Source organism: Pangasianodon hypophthalmus, chromosome 14 (genome assembly GCF_027358585.1).
Source record: "Pangasianodon hypophthalmus isolate fPanHyp1 chromosome 14, fPanHyp1.pri, whole genome shotgun sequence".
NCBI lineage: Eukaryota > Metazoa > Chordata > Actinopteri > Siluriformes > Pangasiidae > Pangasianodon > Pangasianodon hypophthalmus.
In genome coordinates this window covers 14,815,680-14,827,726 of record NC_069723.1, presented here as the reverse complement: position 1 = coordinate 14,827,726, position 12,047 = coordinate 14,815,680, and the positions used below count along the sequence as shown (strand labels likewise).

At 38.8% G+C, this 12,047-nt stretch overlaps 1 protein-coding gene across 6 annotated transcripts in view; it reads left to right on the top strand.

Moving 5' to 3' along the window:
- tenm4 (teneurin transmembrane protein 4) overlaps positions 1-12,047 on the top strand; it is a 192,900-nt gene that overhangs the window by 79,131 nt on the left and 101,722 nt on the right. For all 6 annotated transcript variants that reach the window (XM_026934852.3, XM_026934849.3, XM_026934846.3 and 3 more), the window contains one exon: positions 10,494-10,740. In XM_026934852.3, coding sequence (XP_026790653.1) covers positions 10,494-10,740 — 247 coding nt within the window. The remainder of the gene's footprint in view (positions 1-10,493; positions 10,741-12,047) is intronic.

Genomic DNA, 12,047 nt, shown 5'->3' with positions numbered 1-12,047 from the left:
AGAAGCTGCTACATTGCAGTTAGCACATTCCCTATCATTTCTTTTCTTTTTATCAAATGTCAAATCCTTTTTGGTGATATTAAGTACTATTTTAGATTCAAGCAACTGATGCACATTGAAGCAACACATAGTGTTGTAATCTGATTGCTCTAATTATCAGTTTGACGTGTGACTCTGCACTAATGAGCTGTTAATCAGAAGCAAGGTCCTGAATGGTAAATGAGGTGTCAGTTGATATTATGGTTGTACTGATTTAGTTTCTGAAGTCTTTTAAAGAGTCTTGCAAAAGTGTACAGTTTCACTTATATGTTCTTGGTCTGAAATTAAAAAAAAAAAAAAAAATGAATAGTTCTTCGATTATTTGAAATTCTATATTTCTGAAACTTGTGTTTATTGCTGATAAGGTTGTAAACCATTAGGTCAAGGCCAGCTAAGACGCCTATAACTCTTGCATCTGGATAGCTTTAGGTATGGCTTTGGAACGGTGTTCTGAAATGATTGTAGACATGTCGAGAAGAGGATTGTCCTCCGCAAAAAAAAAGTGCATCAGATGTCAGTTTAAGCCATGTTCAGTGCAAAAGCTCCTCATATTCCTGGAGAAAAAGCCTTTTGCTTTGCCGCCATCACGCGATATAATCTCTGATATTTTTGTGACAGTCCTCTTCTCGCCTTTCTGCAATCATTTCAGAATACGGTTCCAAAGCCATATCTAAAGCTAGCTAAAAGCAAGAGTCACAGACGTATTGGCTGGCCTAATGATTCACAGCTCTATTAGTAACAAACAATTTTCAGAAAACAGACCCTTCTTCTGCTTTAGTTCATTCATGATTTTATTTTCGATTTTGGAAGAAGTGAAAGAAACACAATTTACTTTGAAATTTTCAGTCTGCTTTTTCTGATAAAAAAAAGGCTTTTCTTTAGGTTCTCTTGCTGGATTTTGAAACAACAATAGAAGAACCATTCATGTTTTATTTTTTAGTGTTTTTGTTACTAACACAAAAATAGAATGATCAAAAAGTACACATTACTGTTCTCTTTACTTTCATTTCTTTTCTTTTCTTTTTTTTACTGAGGTTTATGGACAAAAAGTAAAAAAGTGATGCTCATTTTGGATGTAATACCTGTATCAGAGGTCTAGGTATCATACAATAACTGATAGTGATTGTGAGTGACTCTTCGTAAGTTTCATTTGCCAAGTTATATGAAACATGAGAGATGTTGTGATGGTGGATTGAACACAAGTTGTGTCTTGAGTTGATATGCAACATCATAGAATCAGAAATCAGAAAATATGTCAAATATGATCCAGAGTTTTAAGCCACTATTGGTATTGGACTTCATTGTTAATTCACAAACTAAAACTTTGTGTATATACTGTATGTGTTAAAATTTGAACAGTGGCTTTTTTGATTAGACTGGCACTGAGAGCATGCACAGTTATGAGTGGACATGAGAGCGTGAATGATTGTAAGCGCTTGCTCTCTCCCAAAGGCCCTTTGATGCGGCATAACAAAAAATGCTCTAAATAATAGATCAACTTTACCAGTTAACTACCCAACGGCTTGCACTTGCATCAAGCTCTGGAGTATTCCAGCCATCTGTCGGCACATTAGATGCCTATGTGTGGTTTCTGCTTTCTCCACAAACAACCCCTGGTCATCTAGCAAACAACTGTGATGAAGTGACTCGCCAGTTTTAAAGTCGGGATTCGTCTCTTTGACACACGGCTGTGATTTGCATCAGTTATATAGGTTACCCTGAGGCTGACAGTGAGGGGTAGCACAAACACCAAGGAATGGGCCTCTTTGCCTCCGAGCTATGTGAAGCATCATGCGGCTCTGTTTGACTGAAACAAAAGGGCATGCAATAGCAGCTTTACCATGCTGAAAGTAAGTGTAACGTAATGGAAGACTTCTTGTCAAGGATCAGTTGTGTTGCATTGCTCTGTTGTTGATATAGTAGCAGGTCTGAAGCTGCTTTGTGAGATTTCCCTTGACAATTCAGTCATCAGCAGTCTCTCCTACTTCTTATTACCTGCAAATAAATGACAAACAATAAATGAGAGATATTCTTCAGAGAGGACTTTGTCATTTTTTCATTGCTTGGCTGCTGTTATTGGCAAATCTGTGACAGGACAATAATCCAATTACACTATAAAAGGTATGCCACTGTTTATTCACTTACACCACCTAATGAGCCGCTGAAGCCAAATTCACTCATAATACCCGCTTACAGAGTGGCATTAAAAATCACATATGGATTTTTTGTACTCATACCGCAGACCTGCCTCGTCCCCCTGTAAGTTAATTTCCCTTATTTTAATGAACAGGTGTCATCACATTCATTTTGAACTGCCATTACGAGCATTAATCATAGCTCAAGATAGCACGCTGAGTTAATTAGCTGAGTTAATATAGAAACTCTGGCCATATGTTTCTAACCCCTTCTAATACACCATCCCTCTTTCTCTCACCTTGTCACCATGTCAGGAAATGAAACAAGTACATTAGACCACATTAGCACGGTTGACTGTTTTGACTGGTCTCCCTATGTAGGGTAACAGAGCAATATGATGAAACAAAAAAAAAAGACTGAGAATGAGTGCAAAGGGAACAGTGTGCGTGTGACATGTGCAAGTCCACATTCTCACGTCTCATGTAAAATGATAAGGGAGGACAGAGCCAAAACTGAGTTGCTCGACAATGATATGATTTCGTGTCCATCTTTTGAAATCAGCCCTATTATGTAGTTTCAGAAATGTGATCTTGTGCTGAGATGTGAGCTAAAAAGGCTTAGCTCAGGCTTTCAGAGTGTGTTATTTTCTGAGGTATTTGTTATTCCTCTCAGGTGGATGAGAGAGAATTATACACGAGGACATGGCAAAGATAATTTTGGGATCTTAGTAAAGCATCAAGTCTAACTGGTGTAAAAACGAGGCATCAAATTATTCAGCCTCGTATATAACTGAAATGGAACAAACAGCTCAGTTTAGAAACGGAGAAATTAAACCATACTGCTGCAGGGGCTGGTGTACATGTCTAATTCACTGGTATTTTAACATCCATCAGGCTGAATGTGGTGGTCTAACTTCCTGCCTGTAATAAGCCATGATGCATGAAATGAAAGTACTGGTTGCACTTTTTAGGTGCACTTCCTGCTTCATTTTGTTCATCTACATTAACTCTTGGAGATATCCTGTGCACAGAAACAGAAAAAAAAAAGAAAGAAAGGAAAAAATCCCATTCTTAATGCTTGCTAACCTACGTTAAGGCCAATGAGGTGAACTCACTGAAGCTTGAGCTTCTTTATTGAGCATGTGTTGGACGGTGGCCCCTAGGTTTGTGTCCGGGCCTGCATCCTGGAGAGAGTGTTAAAGCCGGGTGTGGACTCCCTGCTGGGCTGCTGTTCTCCAGATCTAGGGCTCTGCTTTCAACCCCACCATACTGTTGTTTGCATCTTTTAGTATGAGGCAGCATGGGGTTTGGCCACAGTGGGCTGCTAATTGAGTATGGTTCTCCTCTGTAAAGGCCAATTCAACATGCCTTTGCAGCTGACTGGACAGGAATGAACGGCAGGGAACCAAGCCGCCAGGCCGTCCTTCATGCCTGCATTTAGATGAGCCGAGCTTCGTTTGGAACTCACTTTATCACAGGCCTCTTCCCTGCTGCCAGCGCGAAGGGACCAAATGGGGTTTAAAGAGGTCACCGTGGAACGAGTTTTCCGCAGGAGATACTTTGATATTAAAATATGGATGAAGAAATGGTGAGTTAATGAGCAGCACATGGCAAAGGAGGAATCTGTGTGAATTTGGAAAAGAGTCTTACTAGTTGGTATTCCATTGATGGTGGCCTTTTCCTGAGACTTCTCTCTCTTAGAAGATTCATGGCTATTCTGAAGTGCATTGCGGCCAGCCAACAGGACTGTAACGGTAGACCGTGCATCTGATAGCATTTCAGCAGCTGCTGGCCTAAATAAGCATACTTTGACTAGGTTTTAAATGTAGTCAGTCCTTTTTGAAGTTACCATGGAGATAACAAAAGAGGCAATCAAAGCCATCTGTGCATTTCGCCATCAAATCCATCTTCAGGACCTTTAAGGATTCATGAGCTATGTCATGCATGTTAATCAGGGTTGAGATTTTCAGATGACAGTGTTGTGAGAGGTTTTTTAAATTAAATTAAGAATAAGAAAGAATACCGTTTTAGCAATTTATTTTCAATTTCTTTTTTACAATATAAATACAGACACCTGTCTCACTATTCCTCCTGATATGACAGCTTTCATCTGCTGATATCAAATTTGAGAGTGGCATAGATCCTTTGCTCTGTTCCCAAGCATGCTTGCCTTCAGACACAGCCCTGTGAAGACAGCTTCTTTTCCCCTGTGTCCTTCCTTCTCTGTCTCCCCTAATGGTGAGAAACAGTAGTTTGACTGGTGAGCAGAACTGAGAACAGTAGTGTTGAAACCAGAATTCCCCAAGCTTTGAATTAAGCTCAGGGGAGACATTTTTGCTTGTGCGCTTCTCTGTATCTAACATCTGGTAGCCGAAAAAATGTGTTCATAGAAGAGCCACCTCCATCAATGCTGTATTTGAGTAGACAAACACTATTAAGTTGGGGTTTGATGCTCCTGTGCTTAGCTGTAGGGGCTGCAGCAGTGGATTGCTTTTAATGATCTGGCTGGCTGGTGATGTCTTTTGATTAATTCCCGAATCAAATCTCTTGATCTCTTGATCGAGTGTTTGGGGGCATGTCGTGCCTTGTCAGGTGTGACCATCGTTGGTGTGGGTTGTTATTTTTGAGCTTCAGGTCGATACACACTGCTCATGGAGGGGAATTTGTGTTCCTTCTTGCCTCTATATTAACAGTGGGAAAGTTGCGATGTACAGATACGACACTGAAAATTGCTGTCAAACTTTTATACCAGTGAAGTATGAGCTTAAATAATCAAGCACAGAAGATATATCTGAATGCTTGACCTCACTGCTAATCAATTATTTATATCCACAAATCAATTCTGCATAAGGTTTGATGGTTTTGTATCAGCTGATGGTTAACTAACGCTGCCGACTGAAGCAACCTGATTTTCCTTAGAGAGTGATTTCAGACCAGTTTAATGGGTCTTTGTCGCCTGCAAATATTGAACACGAAATAGGAGTCTCTTATTTATTTATTTATTTATTTATTTCCCACAGAATATACACAGATCTAAGAAAAGTTTGGCGACACTACTATAAAGGCTATATGTATAGTGACCTATGAATACATTCCTGATGTTATAATGCATTATACATTGAAATCGCACATGCATTACACTTTATAGTACTGTTTGAAATGAATAAATGAATGAATAATAACGTTTACTGCTGATTCTTTTAAACAAGTAATTCAGTCGATAGACTTTTCATTTATGAGAGTAGATTAAGTTCTGCCAGAAGTTGAAAAGTTTGAAAATTTTTATGCATAGCATAAGTGCTTATGGACAGTCAATTTAAGGCAATTTTGAGGAAAATATAAAATCTAAATCACCTTCAAATCACTTAAGAACATTGATTTCTGTTGCTCTCTAAGCTATTTACTATTCTCAGTGTTTTTGGTGTATCTTTACAAACCTTGTGCACAAAATGCACAACTTAGCTTTGTAATATTAAGTTTTGTTATTATTACTGAATGAAGATGTTTTACCCTCTAAATCAGCTATATCATGCAACAGTCTTTAGCTATCCAAATACATAATGATATTCCTACACGTGAACTGTTTAATTAAATGAAAATTCCTATGACATGCAATTTGGATAGGGATATGTTTTTAAATTATTTACACATGAAAGGGTTAAAATATGATTTTCTGCTTACATCATTAATAATAATAATAATAATAATAAATTGTAACCTAATCTGGTTTAATTCAAATATTATTGGGAAAAAAGGCAGGTCTCATAATGTACCATATAAAATAGGGCTGAGTGGAGTGAAGTCCTTAAAATGCATTGTTCATAAAGCATAATATTGAAACTGTAAAATGTAATGCATTTTCATATTCATCATAATTTTATTTGTAGTGCCTTAAATATGCATTATAACATGAAATGGCTGATCATTATAGTTCATTACAGTTCATTATATGATGACCTTCACAGAGAGTGTTAGCAGATGTGTGGCAGCATGGCAGAACCCATCAGACATCGTTGTATATTCTGCCTATAACGTACTTGACACTGCTACATTAAGAAAAAAATCCTTTTACCAGAATGATGTAGAAATGTTTTTATTTGCTCCCTAACCTTGCCTTGGCTTTCCGAATACATCACTTTGGGTAAATAAGGAGCCAGTTTAACAAACAAACAGTTTAACTTCTTCTTCCTAAAGAAGACGTTTTAATTGCTAGTGTGCTTTCCTCATGCAGTGAATATCATCTGTCAAAGCGGAATCCATGGATATGATCACTCACGTCATAGTGAAATGGATGTAGTCACTTGTAAACAGTATAAAATACCAGCAGTCAAATTATCTACGATGTACATGCATCGTCGCTTACACTGTAGGCATGGCAAAGGAATCAGTTCTAGTCAAAATAATTAGAAATTATGTCAGCAGAACAAATCTCACTGAATTAATTAGTGATTATTTCAACACTGATGTAAGAGCAAACAGTAATCATTTGAGTCAAGAGAGACGACGAGCCCCCTGTTCAGAAAATGTACTGTTCTGATATTTACCTCAAGAGAAGAGACTAGAGACGCCGATGTAGATAACCAGATTTGAACATGCTATAGCTTTAGTTGTGGATGAGGTACATATGCCATACAAGAGAAACATATTTCAGCATATGTCACCGTGTAGAGGGTTTTTCTAGGCCGCTCCACAAATATTTCTCTTGATAGCCTCTCATTAACATGGTTTCCATTTTTAACTAATTTAACTGGTTATGAATCCTTGATGTGCCATTTTTCTCAGAGTTGCTTCTCTCCTTCCACAACAGCTGCATGACACATTTGTTGTTTCGTAATTATGAAACACTTTGATATCCTACAAACTGTCAGCTTGGATAATTAGGTGGAAATTGCATTACATCTCAAGAGATTTTTTTCTCCACCTTTATTCCTCTAGGCACAGGGGTTTTAGCAAACAAGAGGGACTGGAGGAAATATGCTGAAGCTTTTTTTGGGATCTATTTTGAAGTTTGAAGCTGGGTCTATCTCATTTTGGTTTTCTGTGCAGTTGCCTGGTTTGTCTAAATATTGATCAGTCCTTCCACACTGTTTTAAGCGATTTTGGAATGCGGCTGATTTATTTTTGCTGAATCATTGCTTCTTTTGTTGTGATTCTTATTGTCTCAAGGACTCGAATGTGCCTCAGCATTTGTGCTTTTCAATGAAAATAAAGCTCTTACTCTTGAACGCTGCATCAGCTATTCTCATTTGCCATCAGCTATTTTAAGAGACCCAAAGGCCAGCTCAAGAGCAAACACATTGTGAAAGCCTGACCAATGTTTAATGGCGGAAAGGTTTACTCATAATTGAATCATGTTTATTTATTGGTATAAACATCCTGAGGACAGATTTGAAATGTGTGGCCTTAAGCTTTAATATTCAGTGCTTTATCTTTTTGGTAATTAAAACTAGATTGATTACAGTATTGGTATTATTAAGCAGATTTGGTTATGATTTGGAGATTATGACAAATATTTTCTCTGTACGTCATAACATATGCTGCAGACATTTGGGCTTTTTTAAGTGATAGATATTTAGGTGATACGCTTGCCCTTGCTCAAGCATATGTGTTCATTTAATCGCCGGCAGACTTAATAATATCTGAATTGATAGTGAATATCTCAATGTATTAGGCATTTATACCTTAAAAGCAAGTGAAAACAACCAGCCTTCTGGTGCAGGAGGAAGTAGCAGCCACTTTCCTTCATCGCTTTCATTCTGTTTTGGTGCCGGTTTCATCAGGGTCATCGTCAGCTTGGCTCGGAGAGGCATCAGGCTCTGAGTAATCGGGAGCGTAGGATTGTGCGAACGTGAGTCTTTATGGATCCATCTGTCACTGCTCTCTGACAAACGATCCAAGTCTGCGCCTGAAATGAAGGGGAATAAAAAAGCAACTGGGTTTCTGTCGGTGACATATCCCATAATGATTCTAGACAAAAAAATGTGCTCACCACATGCCATAAAGCATACACTTCCTCATTTCAGGAAGGTGATTTATCATAACATTAATTAATTAAAGCTGAGGTCATATTCTTGTAATATTTGATATTCTCCTCACAATCAGGCAGCTTCTATAAAATATCTGCTCAGAGGGAAAACTCCAGAAACCTCCAGAGGTCGGTAAATGAAAAAAAAAACACAAATGTGGACCACTGATATCCATCTACGCAAGACCAAGAGGTGTCTTTACTTCCCTGTCAATCTTGTTACCTGTCAAATCAGCAAGCTCTACATCTTGTACTAGCATTTAAGCAATTTGTTCTAGACAGTGCATGTGTTTTGAAGCTGTGTATTAATATTGGAACATCAACTAACTTCCACCAAATTTGCTATGCCTTTTGTATTCCCTCTCTCTGTTGCCAGTGTGTATGAAAAAATATATTTGAGACTTTTTTTTGGGAGATTTTGCCAATGGCAGTACTGTTTGCGAATGCAAAGGGATTTAACACCCTGAACAAACTTTAACAGTTTTCTGATGCACCATTTAGTGGAACAGGGAGCTCAAAAATCAATCGGATGAACTTTTTCTAGGCGTGCACAATACATCAACCTTCCATTGGCAACATTTTACAGTCACTTTAGACTTTTTGGTTGTAGACGGCACTTTTGTTAATAGCTGTACTCAGGCTAGATAGATGGCTCAGTCATAAAAATACAGATGTGGAATTTTTATAAAAAGCCATACATTCTGTTAGGATGTTTTGTGATGATTAGGTTTTTGACTATTTCGTATGTGTAAAACTAACCACCTTTAATTTTAATACAGTCAAGCTTCTCAGTGGTGTGCTATAGATACATAGATACATGGCCACATTGAATAACAGGTTAGCACATATGAAACTGGATGCAAACTTTGCTTTTTTATCACTGATTGGGCTTGGACTTTAATATGCCATAAAGAACTGATAGCTTCCATCCTGGTCTACACTATCTAATACACTATCTCAAGCCCCGTGATATGTAGCGACAGCAGGGTACAAAACAAAAGTTGCAATTCTGACAAGCCTCCTGATGGCAGACTGTGACCTGTCGGACAGCACTTCATAATGGAAGCACACTGGCTGACTCGGGTAATTCAGCATACTCGATAATGACAGCTTGTCAGCAGTGCAGGTAGCTAATGCTGGATGGGAGGTTCCAGCTGCCAGCTGAGATGTGATGGTGGGAAGTCAAGCAGGCATAATGCTGCTCACATAGTTTTAGTGATGCATGCATATAACACTGGCTGGGAATCTGATGCCATGCTATAACATGCCTCAAATTTTACTCCAATATTTTGTTTAGCAAATCCCATAATATGCAGTAGAATCGCTTTAGGTTTCCTTAACATGAGCCACAATGTGAGGCAACATAGCATACTTTGGGGAATTGTTTAACCAGATTAAACAAATATTCTCAGCCTCAAATTCTCCTACCATGGAACATGTGTTATCTTTTGTACACTTTCTGGCCCCAAGCTTCAGGATTTTGAAGGTTGAAATCTGATTGGTTCTCCACACTTCTGTGTATACGCTCATCTGTGTGCTGGTTTATAATGTGACACAAGCAAATTTTTGCAACAAGATAGTTCACTGGATTAAAAAAACATCTAAAAGAAAATTATTTTTTTTATTTTGACGTTTTGTTTGAACTAGCGGTTAGCGGTGAGTAAACAAGATAATCTTGCATGTTTGGGCTGTAGGAAAAGGTTTGTTGCTTTCTGACAAAAAAATGACAGTTTTTGGCTACCTTTACTGACAAAACGCACCAGACAGTCAACAGCATAGCTTGTGAGACTCTGTCTACAGTCAGTAACTGAATAAATATTCTGACTTGTATATAAGAAAAATAAATAAGAATATTAAAAAATGCACTACCATTAAAACCATAAGTGAATTGTGCACACTGTGCCAACATCGCTGTTGATGTTGATGATGTTTGTAGGAAAAAAGTTTTATGCAGTCAGTGTGTTATGGATCAATTTTAGAATTTTGTAGATGCGATTTCCCCACTGGAGACAAAACAAAAGTACATCCACCTACACACGTTCCATCTAGCACCCTAAACTGTTCTTTGTTTTTGCCTCTGGTATAACCCATAAACGTTGTACAACAGAGGGTTTCCCTTTCAAAAAAAAAAAGTTCCAAGTGGAAACCCTTGAGGAAGCTAAAGCCCCTGAGAATATATTTTTTACTAAGAGTGTACAGATTTTTGTGCGATGCTTGCAGGTTATAATGCATTAATTTAACCTTACTCCTCCTCTCATTCCCTTTCTCTCCATCTCTCCTTTCCTCCTCCTCAGAGGGCTGTTACCAGAATCATTCGCGCCTGAGGACGCCTCCACTCCCACTCTCCCACTCGCACTCTCCCAGTCAGCACCATGGCACGTCTGTGGGCTCGCTGAGCCGGAGTAACTACACACCGCGCAGTAACGTCAGTCCAGCGCCCACAGACAGCACGGCGGCACCCGAGGGACCCTCCAGTGCCCCAGACTCTGGAAGTGCCCAAGACAACTGGCTCCTCAACAGCAACATCCCCCTGGAGACCAGGTAGGACCATGGATATGGCTTTTTCTGGAAACGGCTAATGTTAGAATAAAATAATGGAAAGGTAATTCACCAAATGAGCTCTGTGATGCATTCTAAGCCTGCATGTTATGAACTTTGGCCTGAGTTCAACTTCCTATAGTGTAGGTGATTATCTGAATCAGTTTTTGTCATTTAGATTTTAATGAGTATAATTATACAGATGGAAGTATGAAAGACAGCATTTTCTGTAATCATAATTATAAGTTAACTACAGTATAATTATAGTTTGTGTACTTTTAAAGAAAGTTGTTCATGTGTTGTAAGGCCTATAAGCAGCAGTACAGTTTAGACAGTGAGGCAATGCACAATGTCAATCACACTAAAGGTTGTTTGGTGCACTTTTCCCTAATGAGGTCCGGGTGGAACAGTGTCTCATCAGGTCATCTATAAAATGGCCTGAACTTAGGTCAGTGCTGCGAAAGGCCACAATTAATCTGTATCCTGTGCATTCCACAATGCCTTGAATGTCATGAGAAACAAGGGACAAGCCCATTGGCCTACCGCAGGCTCATCAGACTTGCCATATTACAGCACAGAGACGATGTTGGCTCCGTGTGCCAGAGGTGTTGTGTGGCAGTTATGACAACAGGCAAATGCTGATAAGGTTCACAGTTGTCATTGTTCCTGTTATTGTATATTTTGTATTACCAGTCCATGTGTGAGTCTTGCATCTGTGAGTCAGTTTGTATGGGACTGAGGACATGAGTCTAGATAAACATAAGCTACCTCTGCTTTTAGAGCCGAGAGGTCAGTTTCACAGTTGAATAATGTTTATGCTTATACATAATAATGCATAATGTTTGCTTGGTAGAATGTCCAGGCTTGGCAGAGTGCTGTGTAGGTGTTTAGCACTGCGTAAGTGTATGGGTCAAAAATACTAAAAAAAAAAAAAAAATAATTGTTTAAAACCTACTGTAATGCAGATCATTATACTAAATTACATGTTTCTTTGCATATCCATGCTTTATTTAATGCACATTGGTGTACAGCTCTAGTGCATCTGCATTGTTTGTTGCTCCAGCAGAGTGACCTTCAGTAAACTCCTGTTCAGATGGCTGTCATTGACAGGGCAGCGAGCCACCATGCATCCAAACCATGCCACAAAAGAAAAGCACTGTTTTCCCCTCCGCTTTACAGAGCTTGATGTTCTTAAGCATAATATATAGGTTAGTGGGTAATGGATAGGTAATTGCACTCAGGCACCTGTAGGGCAGTTGTTGCTCTCCCCTACTAGAGCCCTGGGTCCTTGTTTATTTCCGATCAGCCTT